At 40.9% G+C, this 26,247-nt stretch overlaps 1 protein-coding gene across 1 annotated transcript in view; it reads left to right on the top strand.

The window, feature by feature from the left end:
* The first annotated feature begins 4,096 nt into the window (after positions 1 to 4,096).
* Positions 4,097 to 26,247, top strand: part of LOC122791311 (ADP-dependent glucokinase-like) — a 624,051-nt gene continuing 601,900 nt past the window's right edge. The window contains exon 1 of the mRNA XM_044059018.1: positions 4,097 to 4,493. Coding sequence (XP_043914953.1) covers positions 4,214 to 4,493 — 280 coding nt within the window. The 5' untranslated portion in view covers positions 4,097 to 4,213. The remainder of the gene's footprint in view (positions 4,494 to 26,247) is intronic.

The following is a 26,247-nucleotide window of genomic DNA, read 5'->3' as shown; positions in this document are numbered from 1 at the left end:
ATTATTGTACTTGATCTTGTTGTCTTCATAGTGTGGCATCATGCTTGGTGAGGGTGAGATGTTAGGCAGGGTCTTCATGTTTGCATATACTAGATGGTGTTACATTGCTTAACACATGGCAATCATGCCTCAGGTGGTGCTGCAGGGCTGCCTCTGTCGGATGCACATACTACACTCCCTGTACATGTTTGAAAGCAGGTTGTGTCATGTTAGGCGTCCCTGTTACTATATGAGTGAGTCAGAAAGGGGTATCATTCCCAGGGTTCCTACTGAGCCAGTGTATGTTCTATGTGTTGCCTCTTTGCCAAGGCCAGGGCATACTGGGCATGCCTCCTTCTGCCTACTGGGGCAGGCTCAGGTTGTTCCTCCTCCAAGTCACGCTCTGCCTGTGATGGCCTTGGCAATGGTGGGGGGCTGTTTGTCCTGGCCCTATGCTGGTCCTGCTGCAGCTGTTTTCGCAGGATCATATTATGTAGCATAGCACATACCATGACAATTTGGGTACATGTAGTTGGTGAGTATTGCAAGGCTCCACCAGATGTGTCCAGGCACTGGAACCGTGACTTGAGCAGCCCAAACACACGCTCTATTACATTACGTGTTTGTGCATGTGCCTCATTATGGCGTTCCTGTTCAGGTGTGTGTGCGTTTCTGATGGGTGTCATCAGCCACGGCTTCAGTGCATATCCTGCATCCCCCACTAGGTGACCATGTGGGATGTCCCCATTGGCAAATGTCTGGTAGAGCTGTGTCAAATGCCAGATATGGGAATCATGGTAGCTCCCAGGGCAGCCAGCACACACATTCATTTTTATGCCCTGGGCATCACACATGACCTGGCAGTTGATGGAGGGGAAGCCCTTGCGGTTAATGTAGGCCCTACCCCGCTCACCGGCTGGTGCTTTGATGCGTATGTGCGTGCAGTCTATTGCACCCACTACCTCAGGGTATTCCGCTATTTGCTGGAAGAGACGCATATTGCTGGCCAATACCTCACGGGCATTGGGGAAATATACATGCTCACCGACATGTGCTGGCATGGCATCCAGGAACTGGTGCAGTACCCTGGAGGCTGATGCCTGTGATATCCCCATCATATCACCAGTTGGTCTCTGGAAGGTACCTGTTGCTAGTATTCTTAGGCCAACACATACCTTGGTTTCCACTGGAAGGGGTTCCCCTCTGTTGGTTCTATGTGTGAGGCGTGGCCTGCACAGCTCAACAATTTGCTGCAGGAGGTCTCTGTCCACGCTATAGCGCTCCACTATCTCCAGCTCATGTAACCCCTGGTAGGTGACCCTGGGCCTGTACACTCTTCTCCGTCTCCTCACTGTGGGTTGTCTGGCAGTATTTGCATTGTCACCACCCTCAGCAAGTCTCCTATGTCTCCTTATAACAGCTATGGCAGCCTCTAGCATGTTTGGTCTGAGTGCAGCTTTTTCAATTTTCACTTCTACTAGCTTACTCCTGTCTTGCAGTGTCTCTTGAGAGAAACATACTGCAATGCTGTTTGCAGTGTTTTAAGTGCTGGGCTGGGCTTGTATTCTGCCTGTGTAATTGCCTGCTTCTAATTGTTTTCACCTGCTACCTCTACCAGTATTCCCTGCTAGTTTCCTACTATTTCTTCTGCTTCCTTTTTCCTCTCTGTTTCCTCAGGGGGGAGCAGCGCGCATACCAGCGAAAACACGCTCACAGTGGCTACCACGCGCGCACACATGCTTACACGGACTAGAATCTGCTTATTCAGATTAAAACGCGTGCACACCAGCGCAAACAGGTTTACAGATCTTTAAACAGGCTCCTACATGCTTACTCTGCCTTACATGCGTGCACTCTGTCTTACTCGCGGCTCCCAGCGCGCACACGCGCGCATGCACGTACAGCAAGAAACTTTGGTGTTGGCCACAGTGTACACCTTCCATTTCTTGACTTTCCCATGCTTATCTGTTGACACTCCTCTTTTTATGCTGTGTGATTGACATCTTTCACATACCACTTTGCTCCAATGAGCTTGATTTCTTCCTGACATTTCCCCCTGTGATGTCACCTATCTCCTACTCTGTTACTCCCCCTTATCTAACTCTTACACTACACGGAATGTGCTCATTTGCTATGTGACAGTGTGATTCACTATCCTACCACTCATTTACATAGGATTGCCTACTAATGCTTAGTTACATGTCTTACACTCAGCTTCCCCCCCTTAGCAACCACTAGACGGTGACCATGTTGTTTTTGGTCTGCTAGTCCCTGCATTGCAAATCCATGCATTACATAAAACCCACATTTGTGGGTTTCAAACCTTTATTTTTCTGTTTTATATAGCGCAGCCCTTTTGCGCGGGGCTGCGCTGCGTTTAAACCTCGCCGATTACCGAAAAAAAGAATTATTTTATTTCATGTTTGCATTGGGTTACCATGCCAATGGCCACATATTTGGCCATTGGCATGCTGACTGCAACATTTGCACACTTTATTTGGAGCTGTCATGGCTCCATTGTGTTATCTGCAGTAACGTACTCAGTTGTCAACTGAGTACATTTCTGCACCTAACACGACTCTTACACGGGCTAGTTTCAGCTTTGTGGATCGCTAATCTACCTCATTTGCATGCCTTTCGGCTGCAAGTGAGGTGATTAGCATATCCACGCCCTGCCCGTGTAAGAGTCGTTTTAGCTGGTCTCTTACACGGGATTTCGGGCTGTTCCTGCATCGCAATGGCTGTATGGAGTCTTACACGACTCTTAGACTCCGTGCAAGCCATCGTGAATCCTGCCCTTTATGTTTTTGCCCTGTCTAAATGTTTAATTCTCTTATAAATTGCTGATGCTTACAATCAGTCAGTAATGTCTGACATTACAGTTTCATATTTCTTATTGTTCAAAAAACGCATACTCATGCAAAACCTACAGTTCTGTTAACCTTTAAAGCAGATTAGAGTAATATTTTAAAATTAACCCTGATTTTTGGGCTTTTACCACAATTATTTTTGGTTTTGTCCGAAGTTCTCGAGCAAATAAGTTGAGGGGTATAGGACAAGCCCTTTCAATTTGACTCAAAACATGGAGCTGTCACCATGATAAGGTGAATAGCTCTCAAACTTCCATCTCCAAAATATGAAGCACTGCCTCTCACGATGTGTAACAAATGAACAAAATGTGGTACATTTACTAAAGATGGAACTGGAAAGCTCAAATCGTGGTTACTTGTTTATTCTTACAAATAGCTATTTTGATGAATTGATGTGATTAGTATTATTAACACTTATATTTGTAAAAAAAAATCTTGCAATGAACATGTGCCAGACTCTTTCAGTGTTGAACACGGAATTTTTTAAAACTTTGAAAGTAATGCGTTACCCACTGGTAGGAAACATGGGGAAGAGCTGAGAAGAGACTGATGAATAAATAAGATTAATGCTGGCTAGGGTTACCACCTGTCCCACTTTGCGAGGGACAGTCCCTCTTTGGGCAGTTGTGTCCTGCAAAATATTGTGAGAAAATGGCAAATGTCCTGAGATTTTAGGACAAAATTATTTTCTATATTGTATGTAATAGTTGCATAAAACAGTTATTCTGTATCTGAAACACCTAAATGTTATATGAAACAGAATAAGGAACAAAAATGCTACAAGAATAAACTTTTACTCAGGCAAACAACTGAAGTTCTGTCCTTTGTACTGGCCGTGGGTATGTTTTGCCCTGCAAAATCTGATGTTTGTAGCACAAATGTCCCACTTTGGCCATTTGGAAAGGTGGCAACCCTAATTGCTGGCTGCCCCGGTCTTGGCGGATTTAAAAACAATGACCATGTGACACACGTTGACCAGAACCCTAACTCCTAAATATCTAAAGCTGTACTACACTCACTCACAGTAAACGGTGGGTTTCATAGTTTGGTTGGGGGATGGGGGGGTGGAGTTAGCATCTGCTTTAATGTTGCAGTATAATCTTTAAACAGTTGGGAGAACAGTAGGGCTTGCATTTACACATACACAATAGATAATTTAAACCGGAAAGGCTTGCTGTTTCCGTACATGTCTCCCCGGTTGGTGGAAATAAGAAAGGGAGGAGCGAGTGAGACGCATGCGAAAAATCGCCTGTTTGTTTTAACCACATATTACTTCCGTGTTGCTGTCAACTGGAGCAACGTTACCCCTCGTGTAGCGGTGGGTGTGTGTCAGCGCTGCTTCAGCGCATAACTCGGCTGAGTGAATGATGGCGAGTGGAACTCGGGGCAAACGGCGTGGTGGCACGGGCAGGAGGAGGAGCAGCAACGGTGCCGGCAGGAATGACAGTGGGAATGGCAGAAGTAGTAAAGTAATGGTGGGCTGTGGCACAGCCTTGTCTCTTCTAATGGTGCTTCTGGCATTTTGGTATAGACAGCCCGTGGACCAAAGCCTACAGAGTCGACTTGATATAGTATTGTCTTCTCTGCTGCGAGCAGAGAGCAAAGCTGGCTTGGACAGATATCACAGACCGCGAGTGGCAATTGGTAAGTACAGAGACCAACTCTGAAAGTTACTGATTGTAGGGAAATAAATGAATTGCCCAATGACTTGTTTTTCCTCAGACAGCATATGTACTTTCGTCCTGTTATTTGGCAGTGTATTATTTGGTTGTATCTGTACTTTATTCCCGTGTTATAAACTGTCATCGGAATTGTATTTTCCTATATATTGTTTTGTGTTGTTATACTTTGAAGTTAGCCTTTGTGGTGTAGACCAGAGGAATTAATGCTGAGTCACTAAGCAACGTCCACGTTCTGTCTGTTGTTTTGTATACACCTGTACCTGTAGTTTTGGCTGTTTGCCGTATTTACTACACATGTCTTCTAGGTGTAGAATGTCACTTTGTGATGCGTTTTGTTTAGTTGAAATTTAACCGTTTATAAAAAAACATAAACCCCCCTCTATGTAATACGTATAGGTTTGATTTTGCAGAGAATGCTTATCTAATTAGCTAGCCATCTCTCCCACATTCATGCAACCTTAGGTTTACGGTTGTATTGGCCTTTATTTGTAAGTTGCACGTTTGGTTACATAAAATATGTACTACTATTGTTGTACGTAACTACTTTTGAGCACTTTAAATGTGTTTGAAGTATGTGCTCTTTGTGAATTACCTAATTTCATTAGGCACCTCTGCTAGGAATTTGCTTCCTTTAGGAATGTTAGATAATATTAATTATTTTTATTTTATAATCTGTACTTTCAGGAGTGATTGATGATTTACCTTGCCTTTTAAATGCTGCTTTTCATTTATACCATATTAATTAATAGATGTGAGTTTTGTAAAGTAGATCAGGTTTTGAACATTCAGTATCTTTTATTTTTTAAGACAATTTTTATTAGTTTAACGTATTTAAAATGTATATAGAGAAAGGAAGACATTCAACTTCATGTATTGTTATACAATGACAGGACTACATTACATCATCAAGGTAATCTTATTAAAAACACATTAAGATTCTTGGTATTTTGCAAGATTTCAAGGTTATTGTCGTATTCTTTTACCATAGAAAGAAGACGCGGGACAACTGTGTGCAGTTGGTACCAACTCCAAACTTTATTGACCGGCCAGCATACATACAGTACACAACAACTTCCTGTCTCACGCCCTTGCGTCATGCACTTTCCCCCGCCCCCAAAGAGCACTAGCTAAGGCAAGACAACACAGTCCATTGAATACACCACATCTCCTTTTCCATAAGGCCCCTTTTCACTTAACACAAAACCCAGATCTATTCAATTTCTCCCACTTCACTACGAACTTGGTACATTGACACCAAATGCTCACTTAGCCACATTCAGATTACTATAAACCCCAAATGACATTGATATTTATACACTGATCTTCACAGATCCAAACGGTCCGGCTTGTTAATAACTCTTCCTGATCTGGTCCTCACAACATCACTGTGTGCCCGGGGTTCCGGGGGAGGGCCATTGCAAAATGGCAAGGCCTCATTGGTCTTACTTAGCACACTTTCCGGACACTCAGGGTTTGATTCACAGTCAGGCTCAGATAGGGGAATCAAATGCACACGGTTTCGCCGCACAGTCCCTTGGGGCACATCCACCTTGAATGACCTTGGCGAGTAATGTTTTCGCTCTACAGTACCTGGGGTCTTCATATCTGTCACCCACACCTGGTCACCGGGCAACACATCCCCCAGCGGCCTCGCCCGATGGCGTCTGTTGTAGTTTTCGCCATTATACACCCTCTTCTCCCCCTCTTTCCCCATGAGCCTTCTCCAGTCCGGCTGCACAGGGTCCAACTGCGAAGGATGAATCGGAAGAGAGGTCCGCAACCGTCGTCCCATAAGAAGTTCCGCAGGGCTATAACCATTCTGCAGTGGCGTTGTCCTGTACGCCAAAAGAGCCATGTACGGGTCAGCACTTTTTTTTAGCAGGTTCTTCACCGTCTGCACCGCACGTTCTGCCTCCCCGTTACTCTGCGGGAACCTGGGGCTGCTAGTGACATGCTCGAAGCCATAAGCGGTTGCAAAGGCCGCAAAAGACTGCCCTGAAAACTGAGGTCCATTATCAGACACAAGTACCTCTGGGATACCATGGCGAGCGAAGAAAGATTTTAGGTGGGTGATGACCTCGTTGGATTTGCTATGTTTCAACAATGCGATCTCAAGAAACCTGGATAAGTAGTCCACAGCAAGAAGGTAAGTGTGACCTTTTAATTCAAATAAATCCGCGCCCACTCTTTGCCATGGTCGGTCAGGACATTCTGTTGGGATGAGGGGCTCAGGAGGATTCCTTCTCTCTGAGATGCACGTCCTGCATCTTAAAACCATGTCATTTATCTGCTGGCTAAGTCCCGGCCACCAGACGGTCTGACAGGCTCTGGCTTTGCACTTCACGATGCCTTGATGTCCCTCATGTAATTTCAACAACACCTCATTACGCATGGCAGAGGGGATAACAAGGCGCGAATCTTTTAAAAGCAACCCATCTTTCACTGTTAGTGTGGACCGATCTGGCCAGTAGCTCTTCAGTAAGGGTTCCTGGTTCGCATACAGCGGCCACCCTGGCTGCACAAGTCCATGACCCGCGCACACACACTGTCCGCTTTCAGCTGCTCCCGTAGTGTTTGGAGGAAGGATGGCTTCACCTGCATGTTTTCCACAATACTGTTCACGTAAATATCCGTGTCCTCCATTAACTCCGTTTCCTCCGGGGTTAGCTTGGTTTTAAGTGGAGAACGTGACAGGGCATCTGCCACCCACAGTGATTTCCTGGGCGTACTGCACCGTGTATGAGAACTGCATCAATCTCATCCTAAAGCGTTGGATTCTGGGCGGTAGAAGATCCAGCGCCTGACCTCCCAGCAATGAAACCAGGGGTTTGTGATCAGTCTCTAGACAGAACGATTTGCCTAATAGGTAATCTCGAAAGCGTTCACATGCCCAGGTAGACGCTAGGGCCTCTTTCTCAACCTGTGCGTATCGTTGCTCTGTGGGTGAGAGTGACCTTGATGCATATGCCACGGGTCTCCAGCCGTCCTCCCATTGTTGCTGCAAAACACTCCCTAACCCAAAGGAAGAAGCATCCGCGGAAACCTTCGTATCCCTCTCCGGGTCATACACAGCCAAAACTGGAGGTGAGGTGATTGCCTCTTTAAGTCCTTGAATGCCTTTTCCTGGTCCCCACCCCAGTACCAGCTGTTCCTTTTTGATAATAAGTCTCTCAAAGCTCTGTCCCTCTCAGCCAAATGAGGGATGAACTTCCCACCTGATTCACCATGCCCAGGAAACTCCTAAGTTCTCCTACTGTAGCAGGTGCCGCCATCTCCGTGATGGACGCGGTCCTCCTTGGGTCCGGGCTTATACCAGCATTCGTAATGACATGGCCCAAGAAAGTCACTGTGCCCCTCGACAGGTCACATTTCCCTACATTCAACGTAATACCTGCTTCTTCCAGTCTCTTTAATACCGCGTGAAGCCGGGCATCGTGCTCCTCCTGGCAACGCCCCAGACCAACACATCGTCCATGTGACAAATCACACCCTCTAAGCCTTCAATGACCTCTGCCATCATGCGTTGAAAGTGTTGGTGCAGAATTAATGCCAAAGGGAAGGCGATTGAAACGGAAACGCCAAAAGGGGTTATGAATGTGGTAAGCGGCCGACTCCTTTGACAAAGGAATTTGCCAAAATCCCATATTTGCATCCAGTTTGCTAAACACCTTCGCCCAGCGAGCATCCCAAGACTCTGCTCAACCGAGGGCAACACGAACCTTTCCTGCATACGTATTCATTTAGCTTAGTGTAGTCTACACATAGTCTCAGTCTGTTACTGTCTTTCTTTGGGACTACCACCATGCCTGCACACCAATCAGTAGGTTCTTCCATTCTGGTAACGACACCCAGCGCCTCCATCCTCATTAACTCCTCTTTCACTTTCCCCATCAATGGCAGTGGTATCCTCCTGGGAGTCTTCAGAGAGTATGGCACCGCCTTTGGCTGAAGCTTTATGTGGTACTTTCGCTGCACTACCCCCAACCCAGAGCATAAGTCCGGGTATGAGGTCTTCAAAGACTCCATGGTGATAGCATCAACACGTTTCAGGAGGCCCAGCCCCAAAATAGCAGGAAGGCCTAAAAGCGGCATGCGGAGTCCTTTTACAACGTACACTTTCTCACATGTCTGTCTTTGTCCATAGCCAAGCTGAAGCTCCAAGGATCCTGTAACCTCCAGTGGCATCCCTCCAGGACCCAACAAGGGTTTCTCCGGCTGCTGGAGCACAGGAGCATTCTTTCCACTGAACAAGTTGTGCAGGTCTGACTTGGAGATAACAGTAACATCCGCCCCTGTGTCAAGCTTGAAAGTCATAGGTGTGCCCTGTATTTTCACCTCCACAATCCAGGAATGGTTCCCGGAGGAGACAGAACCAAGGAAGAACCCCTGTTCTTCACGCTCACCCGGCTCCTCATCTTCCTCAATACTCTGCACCGCCTTGAACTGTCGGCAGACCCGCTGGTAGTGGCCCTTCTTCCCACACGAGCGACATCTTGCAGCAGTCGCCGGGCATAGGAGTCTATGGTGAAATGGCCCCCCACACCTGTAACACTGCGAGCTCGGGGCGTCTTTACTCTTTTGCGTCTGGCGCTGAAAAATCGGTGCCAAAGGCTTACCCCAACTTTTCGAGGCCTCTGGCCTGCGCCTGGCGTCCAGTGGTGTCTGCACAGCATTCACGTTATACTGCAGGGCGGTACTGTCGCACCGCAAGGCCGTTTGCTGCTTCTTGACCTCCTCCGACTGGCCATATTTACAGCTCTCTCTAAGTCCAACTCTTTTCTCCATCTGCATCCGCTCGGACAGTCTGGTGTCTGCCAAGCCCACAACAATTCTATCCCTTATAAGCTCGTCGTGCAGCGTCCCATAACTGCAATGTTCGGCTAAAGCATGCAGGGCAGTAAGAAAACCATCAACAGTCTCGTTCAGTTCTTGTTTTCGCATATTAAATCGTGCACGTTCGTAAACAATGTTCTTTTTGACAATAAAAAATCTTTCGAAACCCTCCTTCACTTTGGCATACTCCTGATGCTCTGCCTCGGTTAGCTTGAGGCCTCTCAAGACATCGTCGGCCTCATCGCCCATACAGTATATCAGGGTGTTCACCTGGTTCCCCTCTGGGTTGGAAGATAAATTACTGGCCTGCCGGAACCGTTCAAACCGGCGAATCCATCGTGTCCATTCGTGGGGTTTGGAGAAGTCAAAGGGCTCTGGCGGCTGAATACTGAATGTAGCATTGGGAGCACTAGCCGCCATGTTGATTCTAGCACGTGGCTGCCGACCATTCTCGTCGTCCGACATGTCCGCTCTCCACGTCACTTGGCCACTCGTACGGTCTTCAGCAAGAGGTCAGCACGCCCAGGCACAGCCACACAGCACTTCTGACACCATGTCGTATTCTTTTACCATAGAAAGAAGACGCGGGACAACTGTGTGCAGTTGGTACCAACTCCAAACTTTATTGACCGGCCAGCATACATACAGTACACAACAACTTCCTGTCTCACGCCCTTGCGTCATGCACTTTCCCCCGCCCCCAAAGAGCACTAGCTAAGGCAAGACAACACAGTCCATTGAATACACCACAGTTATCCCACAACTAATGCTTTTAGTATGATTTATAGATGTTATTCTGATCACATGGTGCAGCGGTTAGCATTGTCGCCTCACAGCAAGAGATTCTCCAGTTCAATTCTTGGCTTGAGTGCCTTCTGTGTGGCGTTTGCATGTCCTCCCCGCGGTCGAGTGACATGCGGGTAGGTGCGTGCATGAATATATATGCCGCCTTTGAAAGATGGGTGTTGGGCTGGCACCTCGGCACTGCACAAATCCACTGCCAATCATTAGTGTACCGGAGTTCCGCTGTGGCGACCCCTAACCGGGAAAAGCCGAAGACATTGGTATTCTGATCACATCTTTTTCGATTTTACAAATATTGTTTTTTAAATTTTAAATTTTTTTGAACTTCTAGGAACTGAGTTCGCTTTCCAGTTTTTTGTAATAACTTTTTGTCAACTGCTAAAAGAGTCCAAATAGTTTTTGCTCTTTAGCTTTTACAGATACAGGAAATGGAACATTTATCAGTATTACTGATCTGGTTAAAGAACAATTATTGGAGCATAACCCCTTTTAAAGCATACTTGTCTCTTCGTAATATACATTTAATTTTTCACAATCCATAAACACATGTCCAATCAGCTTTTACATCTTTGCTACATCTCCATCAAACTGAAGGAAATCATTTACTAAACTTAGAGATTTTATAGGGAGTAACAAAAATTCTGTGTATATATTTCCACATAAAAACTTTCCTGTATAAACTTGAAGAAGTTTGACTATCTGATTTAAGTAACAAGAGCTTTATTGAGTCATTCAGTCCACCGCTATCTAAAAAGTTCCAGAACTTTGCATCAGAATTTGTTATTATTTATACTTGACTTGTATAGCTTGAACAAGCGTCCTTTATACGTTAGTCTACTTTTGATAACATTCATATAATGTGGGAATAATGTTCTGTTCCTCTTCACTCATGTTATCCAGAAATTCCTTTAATTTCTTGTTGATGGATAGTATTAACCGGTTAGCATAGTCATCTAACTTGTATTCTTTCATTAAATATGATGGGGACCTAGCTTTTCCCTTTTCAGAGCAATCAGACCATAATGCTAATCTATTCCTTTTTAGTAAATTCATTTTAACATTGTTCTGAGTTTCCTTAAATCTAGAGGTATGTGCAATAGGAAAACACAAAAAAATCAATTTTTATATTAATGGAGTTTTAAAACATATTTCTTAACTGTTTTAATAATTGATTTCATATATGCAGAGTCTAAATATTGAAATTAATTTCCTTCCAAGGTAAATTTTGTTAAACAGATGAAAGGTTTGTGACAGTCCACCACTGGACCAGTAATCAAGGAGCCTCAATCCTCACCACTGGTAACGGTGGTGGACCTGCACTGGGAGGATGACAAGTACACACAAACAGTATTTCCAAATGCAGCTCTCTGCATCAAGTGCAGTTTCCCTTAAGAGCACACAGAGGCCAGTCAGTCAGTCCGTGGCTGATTTCTCCCTCTTTTGCAGATTCCAATAAGGCTCCCCACTGACACGGTTACAGAGTTGAGATCTCAGCTGAGTGACCAAGCAAAGATCTACCAGCACGCTGTCTGTCCAGCCAGTGCTTTGTGTCCCTGCCCAACTAGCGGACACACACACTCTTTGAGGTCTGATTCACCGTGACATCAGAGTTCAAAAGCACAGGAAATATTTAAAACAGCATTGCAGGACAGTCTTATAAAGAAAAATATCTAAACTATGCTTTGCTATATTCCTGATTATATCTAAGAGAATTGTACTATTCCCTAGTAACTTACTATTACAGCAAAGCAGATGTGTAGTGAATGGTTCTTGTTAGGTCCAAGACTGAATCCAGAATGCCCCGTCTCTCTGAGAAATTTATCAAATTAGTAACTCAAATGTTACTGCTGGGGTAGCTAGTAGAATGACATCATGTCTTGTCATCTGACTCTATCGCAGGTGAAACCCCCACTGCTGGAATCTGGTTGTATTTAGCATCTACCTGTGAAAACGCATAGACCTCAGATCTTTGGCAGATGCCTGAAGTCTTAAAACAATTGCATTCCTGCACATGTCAAGACTAGTAATTATTTCACCCTAAAGACAACACAGAAAACTTCATGCTGCAGACATTGTCTCTAGCTCATTGAAAAGATACCATCTTTTATTGCATAGCCATAAAGTAATTTAATTTCAGCTGTTTTTCCTGAAGTTAACCTCATGTATTCCAGTTTCCACCATAAAATATATACATTTAAAGAGTTACAATGGTGCATGTACATTTCTATTCTGTTCTAGTAGGGCACACTGTGGTTACAGTTCAAACAACACTTTGCAAAAACCTTTTCAACACACATTTCTGTACCACCAGTTTGATATACCCATGGCATACAGTTCTAATATTTGTAACACAAGCATCTTGTATAAATCATGTTTATATTCACAAATCACATTATTTACAAAATTTCAGATAGCTGTGCTGGCAGTATCCCTGTTTGTCACAAGGTTTATTACAAATTTCTCATTTATCATATTTAGTAACTTATAAGAATTTAGTACATTCTGCTTCTGGATGGTTTTCCATTGACTTGTGTAAGTTGAGTCTATTCAGAGTACAACAGAGTTAAAACTTGCAGCAATGGAATAAGATTTTATGTCTGGGAAACTAATACCACCATAGTCCCATAATCTTATGATTTCTGTAAACAATTCTTGGCTTTTTAGGATACCATAAGAATGAAGTTAACGTTTTTTTTTTCCCATTTTCTTTAAAATATTTTTGTTGGGTATTAAAGCTATTCAATACAATATGTATAATCTTGGGTAATATCATTTTTAATAAACACCAACCTATCATCCATCTATAACCCCTTTTCCCATTTTGGACATGAGGTTGGGGTGTCACTTCAACAGTGATGATCATTTCAAATGTAAAAAAAATAAATAGAAATAAAACATTCTTTTCATTTTTAATAAGAAGTAACACTTCTTAAGTTACTTATATTTATCCTTAACTTGCTATCTAGTAATTGATTTAACTCTAAAATTTCAGTTTTATTACTGTTAAATTTCAGCAGCGATATTTCTTGAAGCTTTTCAGTTTCTTCAGCTATTTTTTGTATTTGAATAATTTAAATCTCCTACAGTTAGTAAAATATCTGCAAAAAGCTGTATTTTAGAGTGGCAATCTCTGTTATTTAAGAATCCATCAATTTTTCCATTGCTTCTTGTATTGTTAGCTAAGGGTTCGATAACTAATGTAAATAGTAAAGGGGGCAAGGGACACCTTTGTTTAAAGTGAATCCTTAAGAAATCACCTACACTTATACTCACATATACCACACCCACACCCATTTTTAATATATTTTAAAACCTAATCCAATTTTAACATATGCTTTGGAGTCTCTATTAAGGTTTTTTTTAATAATCCAGTAAACTGTTCTGGAAGTGCAAATGCTTCTAAAGTTTTAAACAAGTAGTTCCAATCTGCAGAATCAAAAGCTCTCTAGATATCTAAGCTAATTACGGCCAATTTCTTATTCATTCATTGTGCTAAATGTAAGATGGTTACTGTCCTTTTTATATTATAGTACTTTGATTTATTGACTATAAATCCTGTTTGATCTTGATTTAATTAATCTGCTGTGTCTTAATCTGGTGGCGAAAATGGAAGTAAATAGTTTATAGTCTACATTTAGTAATGAAACAGGTCTATATGAGGAGATCCTTTCCTTGTGTAAGTATAGGTGAGATTACAGAAAATTTCCATGTGGGAGGAATTATTTTGTCACCTTGCATTATCCTGAAAACATTACTCAGTAATTCTAAAATATGTAATGGAAGCAGACTATATAATTCCATGCTTAAACCATCTAACCCTGAAGCTTTACCATTTTTTTACCTTTTTTAAAGCTTCTTTAACTTCTATTGGGTAATAGGCTTATTCAAGTGAGATATTTGTTGGCCATTAAGTTTACTAATAACATTTTCTTTAAATTGTCAATTTTGTAATCATCAGGATTGTTATTTTTATCTGCATTAAGATCCTCATTGAATTTCTCTATATCTGAAGTAAGCTTATAAGTATAAGGATTTTGGATGTTATTGAATTTCACCTTTTTGTTTAACATCTTACTTGTACTGGCTAATCTATGTAGATTTTTTGAAGTCATTGCATAACTATGCAATTTTATTTTTTTATTAAGCTATTCCCTTTTTATGCATTAAAACTGTTTGATATTTTATTAATTTTGTAATTATTTCAGTATTATCTAATTTCTTTGTTGTTCGGAACTCGTTTTATGTATATCATCTTGTATTTCTAACAACTCTTTATCCCATTTTTTCATTTTAATACTAACCTGTCTTCCCATTCTGTCTTTAAAATGCATTTTTAGGAGTCTCGTAGTATGACAGTTATCATTCAAAGAGAAAAAAAATCCTCTATTTGTTCCTTAAGGTAACTCCTAAACTCCCTTAATTTCATCATATATACACTGGGATTCTATAAATAATCCTGAAATTTCCTTATAACCATTACTATATTAATACTTGGTTCATTATGATCAGAGAAAGGATAATGAATAGTTTTAAAATAATTTACTTTATTAAATAAATTTATAGAGGCATATATCATATTGATTCTAGTTTGTGTTCCATGCCCATAAAAATGATTGAAGAATAATGACGTATCTTCTGCTTTTACTAGTAAGTCAACTAAATTATTACTAACCCATCTATTTAGTGCTTTAGCTGATGCCAGTATTTTAGTTTTCTTTTGTTCATGTGTATCTTTTATACTAGATGTGCAGTTAAAATCCCCTGCTAAAGTTAAACTACCCTTCCAATGACTTTGTAGTAAGTTTAGGTGATCTTTAGCCTTTCTTGCACCTATTCCAGAGATCCAGTAAAAAATCAGCTAATGTACAGCATTTGCCATTACATTTAATCATTACAAATCTATGCATTCCTTTAGGATCATTAAAGAATTCCATGACTTTAGGCATTAGTCGGCTTTCTTCAAAGCTAGCAGTTCCTCTCCTCTTTTTGCAAAAAGAAGCAGATAACATTTCATAACCTAAGTTAGATAAATATATACAATATTTAAATATCAAGTCAGTCTCTTGCAAGAATATTATCTCCTATATTTAATTTTGCATCATTAATGATTTCCTTTTATTGCCATTATTTAGTCCATTTACATTATTAGATAAGGGTAAAACTATCCATACTGTGTATCTATAAATATTTGTTTTAAAAGATAATATGTTACATTTATCTACCATATTAATTTAATTGTATACAATACTCTAATGCATTCCACTGACACTATCTTAACACTCCAGATTTTTTTTAATTCTTCCTTTCTATAAACTAAATTACTAAAATTCAAAAATAACAAAGACAAGTCTACAGTTATAATTGTATATAATGCTAATAAAGCACAACCTACTATATGGATAGCAAAGTTCCTAGTCTGCCTATTGAAACTACTATACTATTGCTGTATCTAGCAACACCTAAAAATTCATCAGAAAAACTAGCCAAAAGCTACTGTGACTTACAAATAATATAATGTGTGTAGGTCAAAATAATGAGATTATTAATTTAGTGTTATATTTTGCTATTTAAATCTATCCCCCATTACTACATACAAGTTTAATAATCCTCTTGTATTAATCATAGATATTAAATAATCCAGCAAATAGTGTGCTATGTATCTATTTGTATAACAGTAGCATACATTGCACATTTAATATTCCTAAATTATTCTGTAATTCAACATTTATTATAACTAGATCTCTAGATAAATAAGTGCAATAGAGTGGGACTAGAAGAGATAAAGACATTTCAGTGAACTTACATCATACTATAAACTATGATACAAAAGAGAGAGATCAATGTTGATATGTTTATCATGTCAAAAGACACACACGTTTTGTAGCTCTAACAAAAAACCCTGAATTCGTTTTTAAAGTGCAAGTGTCTGTATTTCAAATTTCTGTAGCACTCCTAATGTCAAATATAAACACATTTAAAAATCTGTTAGCTTATTAAACTACCTCATAAAAATGTATACATTACTGACGTTGAAGAGAATGTCTTACTATTTCTATGGCTTAAACAGAAATTGCAGTTTATGTTGTATTCAAAAGCCACAAAGCATTCAGTTGAAATTCCATTCTCATTTTCTAGATTCAAACATGGTGAAAAATCTACTTCACTTTCTATCAAAATGGATGGACTGATTCAGCAATAAAACACTCAAGTTCCAGCTTTGACTTATGAATTGACTTAACACATAAAAAAGCTTCAAAGTTCACATGACCAAGCTTCAAAGTTCAGCTTTCATATCGTTTTCAAATATTTTATATGGTTTTCTATGTCAGTTATATGAAATCTTGTACATTCATATTTCTGCCATATGCAGGTATATGTAATAGATATCGTTTTTAAAAGCAGTTTGTTATGCAACATTCAGTATCTTCATGCTGGTAATGCTTATATTTTGTAATCTGTATTAATATTGTACATAATACTGATCAGTATCGTTACACTTGCACTTAGTGTTGTACTATGTATTATGTAGATTTTGTTTGTTGCACTCAAATTTATTTATTTTTTTGTGTGTGATTGTCACATGTCCAAAGTTGTGGATGGAAAGGGTCCTAAACAAGCCCACACACCAGGTTAACAAACTTCAAATAAAATTGTGTGTAGAAGTTTGTTATTAACGAGAGTATTTACTAAACTGAATAATTAATAATATGATTGGCTAAATGTTGACACTGTTTTTTGTTTTGATAGAATAATCTGTGATGTATTAGATTCAGAGTACATTGTATAAGAAGTCTAAAAGTGTGTTTTACTGCCATATGGGGCTAATACCTTTTCTTCAAGCACTCTGCTTGTTTTCTGAAAAGTAGCTTCCAAAAATTCTGGCCTGCAGATGAGGCTGTAGATGCCATATATAACTGTGAAGTATGGGAGTTCTGGGACAATTGTCTTGTGCTAATTTTTACAGGCACATTACATCTGGTCCCATATTGGAAGAAAATGTGTGTTGTGATACAGTCTCCTGTCCCAGTACACAACTCGTAATATCTGCATATGTGTCTTTTTTTATGTAATGTACATGTGTATTGCATGTAGCTGCATACCTCTCCTCAACTTTCCAGATTTTCACATAATATCCTGATTTTTGCCTTTTATTATAATACTAATACAAATATAATTTTAATATATTATAATACAAAACCTGCTGTTCTCTCAACTTTCTAAGCTTATAAGAGCAATAATTTAAAGTCTGTCCCAAATTTTGGGTCTCTGTTCCACCATTATGTTTGTCTTTGTCCACATTTCTTGCACTAAGAAGTTGAACAGTATGAGGTTAGCAACAGCAATACTAGTTTCTTGACTATTAAAGCTTTTTTTTCACCCATGAGTAAGGATGCCAAATTCCATCTTTCAGCCCTTTTGGTTCAAGATACTGGCAGCTGCTAATTCTATCAGTATGATTTAATGTCCCCCCAACACACACACACACTTTTCTGCCTTTCCATTTCCCTTTATCTCTGTCTGTGACAAGTTCTCAGGTGTATTCTTTCATACCTGGGACATTAGGACACTAGTTGACTAGGCATAAACAGTTCTGTCTGATATCTTTTAGTGTTGTTATTTTGTTTTCTTTTTAGCATTCACTTTCTGTCTTATGTGATGTTGTAGGTGTCAGATTTCCCATTCAGGGACAATGGGAAGTTGCAATCTTTTTTTTTAAGTTTACCACCTTGATGTAAAAAAAAGAACTCCACTTCACTCCCTATTTCTCTTTCTTTCTCTTTGTGCATGTCTCTCGCTCAAATAGATCTGTCACAATGTCTGGTGCTGCTATGTAACTTTTCAACATTGCACTTTCTCAGCAGTGTTTATTCTCAAGAACTGGAGGACCACTTTTCTCAGGAAGCTGAAATTCATCTTCACTGCTTGGGAGATAACTGATACATTTTTCAGAATTTGGTGATTCAGTGTTATTTATAGGACTATTATTTTACATTTTTATAAGAGTCATGTTTTCCATCTGGAGTTTTTATGTCATGAATTTTGTTACTGTTGATGCACAGTTATATAAAAATGATATCCGGTATCCATAAATACCCATTGAGATGCAATTCATTCTGAAAACACCCCTTGGAATGAAATTTCTTAACCAGGATAGAGCGCTGATCACAAATTACCAATGTAACTGTGTCAGCCTAGGAAAGCATTCAAGTTTGACAATTACAGAGCTATATTGCAAGAGGTAAAGTGTATACATTTACACTATTGTTGAGAATATACAGGAATTGCGTAAAGTAGGAAAGATAAACATGCATGTATGCAATTCCTGCAGAGTCATAGAGACAGTGTGTTAGGCACAGTGATATATCTTTTAAGAGGATTGTGTAAATTGCTGAGCCCACTTACAGTACAGTCTTGGAGTTTGGAAATGTAACGGAAGTTTCTTAGCTACAAAGCAAGTTTGCTGAAAAGGGAGGTACAATTAATGAGAGTAAATTTGTAAGACTTTAATTGTGACCTTTGATTTGCAAAAGTGTATTTGTAGGATTTCAGCTCATGTATTCTGGTACTACACCATCGATATTCAGTTCTCTGACGTGATTCTTTGCACATTACCCATGAATACATTCTTAGTGATTTGAATCGTGAAGTGATGGTGTTAAACATTCTGAGGTAAGAGCATGTGACACAAATCTGACCTCTGAGTATTTGCAGAAGCCAAAGTCTAATCTTCCATACCATCTGCCATCTTCATTTGTGACAAAGAACATGATTTTTTTTTCAAATTATCTTGTGACTGTATTACTGGCTGCTTTTTAGACTCTGGCATTAAAGCACTGCACAGACCTAAAGGTGCATGTGCATAAGAACATTGGCCACCTTTGGGATGAAGCATGCAGTGACCACTGACTCTTAAGATAATCCTGTGGTAACTGTGGACCAGAATTAATAACAGTTACATTTACTGAATGAAAAAATAATGCTAGTATCGTATGGATTGATGATAAAATATTTCTAAACAGAATTAAAAACTGGACAAAGAAATAGTCATAATAAAGAAGGCCTTTTAACTTTCCTGAAATAACTAGAGAAGGCCAACTTCCAGGTAGAGGACAAAAGGAAACTGTTAGATGTAGGACATTGTTAAGGCTTGAGACAAAAGCCAGTACATGTTTAATGCTGGACATGTGTCTTAAAGGAAAGCTGTGTGTTTTGAAGAAGTAGAAGTCGGAGAGCCATGATGAGGTGTGGTTACATTCATTGAATGTGCTGGTGGTGGTGGGATTACATTCATTGAATGTGCTGGTGGTGGTGGGATTACATTCATTGAATGTGCTGGTGGCAGTATGCACAACTTTAGGACCTGTGGATTTGAGACTTTAGTCCAGGAAATTACAGAGCAGTAGGAAGGGTTAGTTGGAGAGGAAGTGAAAGAAGCTATTAGGAGAAAGATGGGGAGGGAGTCAACCGAGTAAGCTCAGAGGAAACTTGGGGGAATATAACTAATGCTAAGTAGAGTGTCAAGTCAGATTTCCCGAAATTAGATAGGTCAGCTACCAGATGAGCACAGCAGGCTTGCAGAACACAAAAACATGTGTTTTATATCTGCTTAAGTGACTTGATTACGATCACACAGTATGCAGTTTAAGACTGAGGAAGCCAAACTCAAGGCAACAGGATAATGACTTTCAGTAGTTCATTCCTGGATGTACTGTGAGCAAGTAAGAAGACCAGTGGTCCCAGGCCAGACCCTGGGAAGTGGGTTTGAGTTAACAGATAAATAATTTAAAATTGCTTTGGAGAAGCTGCCTATTTTGTTTTCTTTGGCTGTAGGGGTGGGTAGCAAAGTAGTGGAGGTGGCTGTGGTGCTGCCATTGTCTAAGAGGAGCTGCAAAAATGCATGCATCAAGTTTTAAATCAGTTAGTCTACATCTTTCCTTGCAAATATTGTGCATAGGGTTTTGCGGTGTTATCTTTCTATATTCATGATTAGTAATGCTGTAGCAAGTAGAGAGCTACATGTCCTAGTGTCGCTAAGATCTAATTATTGTAGCTTGATAGTTTTCAGTGACTAGATCACACTTAAGGTTAACAAGGAGAAACTGGTAAAAGTGATGAAGTTTTTGGTGCCCTACCAAGCAGAAAGCCAGTGGGGGAAGCGAGGAGGATGAAAGTGGGTAAAATGGCACTAAAATTTCTTCACTTTCCTCCCAATTTCCATAAGTCACAGCCACAGTAATTCAGTATGCTGGTAACTCTGCCCTTATATGTAGTGCCCAAAACCTTAACAGCCTGCAAAAAATCACTCAATCCTTCACACCCATCGAAGCCTGGCTAACCAGTTCACATCTTTTTTATAACCCCAAAGAAAACATTCTCTTTACCCCAAGACACCGCTCAGCTCAGAATACCTCCTTTGATATCATCTCAGCAAATAACATTAAAATCAAAATTGTCCCATGTACTAAGCTCCTTGGCATCTACACTGACAATAGCTTAATATCTGACTGCCAAATCCAACATACAGTAAAGAAAACTCACCAGAAATCGATTTCCCAATATAACCAAATTTCCTCACTGACCAAACCAGAAAATACTTGGCTTCTACCGTACTACTCCCAACACTTATCTACTCAGCCCCTATTTTTATCAACTTACAAGTCTGTCAGTTCTGAAAGTTTGAGCAGTTCTATCACAAAGTAGCAAAGCTTGCAGTAAATTGCCTACAAAAACCCACCACTGCCTAGCAAGAATTAATCTGGCTTGAACTACCCCTCTTGCTCATAGGTTTATACCAGGCTAATGATCACCAGGGTTGTCATAAGCCTAGCATGCAACCCAACCCATTTTTGTCAGTGATTATCTTGGACACCTACATGGTGGGGGTTTGTTAGTAAGGCTGTAGCTAAGGGTTATGTCTAGAATATGTTAACTGAGGATTAATTTACTTATTATTGACCTGTCTATCAAAAACATGGGGGGCCAGAACAGGGTTACATTTGCGATTTCCCATCAAAAGATCAAGGTTTTGTTTAAGTAAGGTCAGGGATGAACTCTGCTTCACGTGGCTAGTAAGCTTATTCAATCGTGCCGGGACCCTTTGCGATACACAAATTGGTCTCTCTAGCATGTTCTGTTTATGTCACAGGCAAAGTTTAGGTCCTTGGATCTAGTGTTACTGGTGCTGTTTGTTTTGCAGATGTACACGAGCTCCATCAGAGCTGGATCTGAGAATGCCTTATATGCCAGGCATAGATTGTCTCTCAGTAAGCTGTCTTACTCCCAGCTTGCTACTACACATGACATTGTCTATAGATCTACAAACAGTCCATCTCTGTCAACTGTAAGTCAGCTACACAAACCAAATAGACCCTTTCACTCAACCCAAATGCCACTCCTACCAGTCACCAAATCTGGCACTGCAGCTAGTGATGGTCTATTCTCAAACTATGTCACCAAAGCATGGAACAGCATGCCTACCCCTCTCTCTTGTTCTCAAAATAGAACATATCAAGCTTTTAAAACAGAAACTAAGATCACACCTGCAGAATATCTGGCTCTGCCCGTACAATAACTCTAGATAAGTACCCCAGACTAAACCATAATTCCACAGTACTTCCATCCTTCAACTACTTCCCTCTCATCTGTTTCTCACAACCGTTCTGTATATTCTCACCCACTTGCCATAACTGACTCCTAACCCCAGCTTTCCTCTCACTTCATCCTTCTTACACACACCTGTAGAATCTTGGTTTACCCTCCATTTCCTCCTCCTCCTGCACACTTTGTCACTTCTTCTAGTCCTCCTTCTTCAGTCAGTCTGTAGTCTGCTACACCAGCTACTAACTAGCAAAATTAAAAAGCTAACTCAGGAAAGGATGCTGCTTTTGTGTAACTTTGTCTTTATTATGACTCTGCCTATTGAAGTGTACATTGTTACTGGTCCACTGACATTTGCCTTTATATTGAATTATGCTCGTCTTCCTGTGCTCACAACAATAATCTGTATTCGTGCCTTATTTGACTAGCCACAGTGATTCAATTACTATGTAGACTTTTCGAAATACTATTGCATGACTTTTGTATTCCATGTGTAAGCTTTTACAAAATGTCTTTACTCACTAGGCTATGTATACACTTGAAAGTGCTGTTTATTTTGTACACTATGTAGAAATGTTTATTAAGTATCATTGGGAGTTCTTCTCCCAATGTCTGTGCTGAAAATGTGACTCTGTGCCCAGTCGGACTTTCCTGGACAACAAATGCAATAATTAAATAAATTAAAAATAAATAAGAGTTAGGCAGATGGAGAACTTTTTGGCAAACCCTTGATAGAGGATAACAATATGGGAATAAGTTAGTATCCAGTGGGGTACTCCAGGGTCCTACTTTAACATCAAGTTGTCTATTCCTGTCCTGTACTTGGTATCAAGTCTATCTACATGTGACAGCAGAACTGACTTCTGCTACAGAAGTCATGAGTAGTGAAAAAGTTTTCACTGATGTGTAATAAACCACAACATACTTGTAAAGAAGTAGGGGAATCTGAGTGGTTACAGACTGATGGAACATTGACATAGGGAAACCGGAAGAAGAAAATGTGGATATGAAAGTGTTATTATATTTGGTAGGCAAACTTGACTTGGGAGAAGCTCGTGTTATTTTATTTTTAGTAAGATATTTGAATTTGCATTCTGTTGCTACACTTCTGCACCTTGATGGGATCTGCACTCTTGTAGTGCTATTTTATTTGTACGAAACATTTCACCTGCCTAAAAAGAGGATACTTCAGGAGGGCATTAGCAATCCTATAATACTACTCTGTGAAAAAAAAAAACGGGAATTGGAACTATTTTATATGCATTTTCATAATGTCTTCACAGAAAGTGTAAAAAGGGAAAAACAAGTACAAAGTACTTTCGTAGAATTGTTTTTTTCATTCTCTTAAAAGCTGTTTCTGATTAAGACCACTACTGACAGAATCTGAAACATGTGTCTATTTTACCTTGTGCATCTTTCAGATCTGTCTTTTTCATCTGAGGTGATGCTGTTCGTGGTTCACTGTTGCAGTCATCACTGTAGGGTTCTTACTGCCAGCAGCAGCCCCCGATCGGCCAGAATCCCAAAGTCTGGATCGGGCGCCAGCTGAGGTCGCATTTATCCTGACGTCAATGCGCCGGAAGGTATAAAGACCTCAGCTGACGCCATTTCCCCAGTATTTCTTGCCGCACGGTGCCCTTTGCAGTTCTCTGATGCCGGTCGGCCTGTTCCTGTTTGTTTTTGGATCTAACCCCAGGATTTTGGTTTTTTACAGATAAGTACCCTGTTGGGGAGGTCTTTTTCTTGCTCCAGTCAGATGTCAGAAAAAGTTAATAATTTAATTTCTTGTGGGAAGCAAATACCTCATAGGGATTTTCACTCTTACCGTATTCCCTGCCTGGGTCCTGACCAAGACGTTGCTAATTGTGTGTTTTGTGCTAGATTTAATCAGCGTACTATTAGACGTAGATATAACTTTGCCTTTTACTATTTTGGAAAAATTACAACATGTCTTCAGATTTTTTTCCGGCTTCTGGGGTGTGTAAGAGGCACAGGGATGCAGACAGGCCTCCGAGGTCCACAGCAAAGGATGTTACTCAGTTATTGCCAGCTGCTGGTTCGTTGGTCGTCAGTGAGGCACCTTTGCAGCCCCTGTCGTCTGCCTCTTTTGAACCAATTGCCTGTACCAACTCCGGTGTGCAGCTGATGGGGTCTTCAGAATTGCCAGGGATTGGACCTTCAGATACTGCTCCCTCAGTTGGGTCCGGAGCCGGTAGGCAGGTACCGGCTTCTGAGGGAGTTCTCAGGCCTTTACAGCTTCCTGTAAATGTGGATTTGGGTTTACATGCTAAATTTAAAGTCTCTAAGTCTCCAGCTAAAGTGAAGTGGCTAGCACAGGCACCTTTTGATCAGGGTCCTAGGCCTCAGAGGCAGATGCTTAGGATGGCTGAAGATCTCTTAACTGTGATCAGGGGTTCTCCTCCCCCTCCTGACAAGAAGCCTAGACTACAGTCCGATTATGATTCTTCAGACCAAATTTCTGCTTCTTCCCTTGAGCAGGATTATTCGTTTCCTCTTTATGAGGATTCTGATGCTGAAGATTCTTTTCCTTCTGCCTCTCCTCCTGAGGATTATTCTTTTGGTGAAACTTTGCATGATATGAGGGTGCATTTTCACTGGGAAGGGCAGGAATTCTCTGAATCCAAGAAAAGGCTTAGGGATTTTCTTCTTCTCCCACAGCATAAGCCTCTGGCTATTCCCCCTGTATTGGACATTGTTGATGATGTTTTTTCGGAAGCTTCTCTCTCTTCTGATTCTTTTCCCCCTACTCTGGCCAAACCGGATAGGTATTATAGGGTTCCAGATTCTCATAAATTTCTTTTTAAAAATCTTTCACCTGATCTGGAAACAATTTCTCAGGGTCCTAAGGGTGTTAAAGCGGCCTCTGCTAAAAATTCTATTCCCTTTGACCGAGAGTCCAGGGCTTTGGAGAGATGGGGTAAAAAGGTTTATACTTCTGCTACATTGTCTATTAGGGCTTTGAACTGTCAATTTCATATGCTGAAGCATCAGCAATACCTTTTGTCTGTATTTCAACAAAATATGTCAGCTGTGTCTATTGGTGCAGATAATCAGGAGTTACAGGATTTATTGCATGCTATTGAACAAGTGGGTAAACATACCCTGCATTGTGGTTTTGATTCTTTGGAAGCCTCTTGTAGGGCTGTAACAACTGGCACTGTTATTAGACGACATGCTTGGTTAAGGGATCAAAGCTTGCCGGATCTGATTAAAGCCAAACTTTTGGATGCCCCTTTGCAGCACGATGCTCTGTTTGGATCCAAAGCTGAAGAGGTATTGAAGAAAATGGAAGACAAAGCCAAATCTATGCAGACGGTTAAGGATTTTCTACAGGTGCAACCTCCTAGATTTAGCAGACACTGGCCAACTAAACCTTGGTCCATTCCAGGCTCGGACAGGTCTCAGAGAGGCATATTCAGGCATTCCAGAGGTAGAGGACAGTCACAGTCCCATTTTAGGAATAGGCAGTGGAGTGCCCCCTCTCCCAAGGGAGGTAATGATAAGTCTCAATCCTACCGAAAACAGTCTTTATGACTCTCCCTTTCTGGTTCCAGGGGCTCCTCTCCTGGAAGCTCCTTTGGGGGGAAGGATTTCTCTTTTTTATCAAAATTGGAACCACATAACCCGGGACAAATGGGTTCTGGACATAGTCTCAAGAGGTTACAGATTTCATTTCCACACCTTGCCAAAACCGAACGGTTGGCCAGACCTGCCAAATCATCAGCGGGCAGAGGCACAACGGCAGGTTCAGTCCCTCCTGGCTATGAGGGCCATAGAATTGGTGCCAAATTTAGAAATAGGGCAAGGTTTTTATTCCAGACTTTTCCTGGTTCCCAGGAAGGAAAATTCGTGGAGACCAATCCTGGACCTCTCTGTACTAAACACCTTCCTGGATATACCAAAATTCAAGATGCTCACTCTGCAACAGCTGCTGCCTATGTTGAGCAAGAACGCTTGGATGGTGACTTTGGACTTAAAAGAAGCTTACCTGCATATTCCTATAAGGCAAGAGTGCAGAAGGTATCTGCGTTTCACAGCGGGCTCAAAACATTACCAGTTCTCTGTGCTGCCCTATGGCTTATCTACTGCGCCCAGGGTCTTTACGAAGTGCCTGGCACCATTAATGGCATTTTGCAGACAGAAGGGGATTCAAATTTACCCTTATCTGGACGACGGTCTTCTTCAAGCGGACGGCAAAGACACTCTACTTCGGCATCTAGCCTTTGTGCAGCGTCTTCTTCAGTGCCTCGGTTTCACAGTGAATCTAAAGAAATCAAACCTGGTACCCACACAACAGCTAACTTTCCTGGGTGCTCTTCTGAGTACTTCGACCCAGATGGCTTCCTTGACACCAGACAGAAAAGTGCAACTGGCTTCTTTTTTCTGACACCTGGCTTCAATGAAACAGCTGACTGCAAGAAAAATTCTGCAGGTTTTGGGTTACATGGCCTCCTGCATTC

Source organism: Protopterus annectens, chromosome 1.part2 (assembly GCF_019279795.1).
Source record: "Protopterus annectens isolate FY-2018-M chromosome 1.part2, PAN1.0, whole genome shotgun sequence".
NCBI lineage: Eukaryota > Metazoa > Chordata > Ceratodontiformes > Protopteridae > Protopterus > Protopterus annectens.
This window is presented reverse-complemented; position numbering and strand designations above follow the sequence as displayed.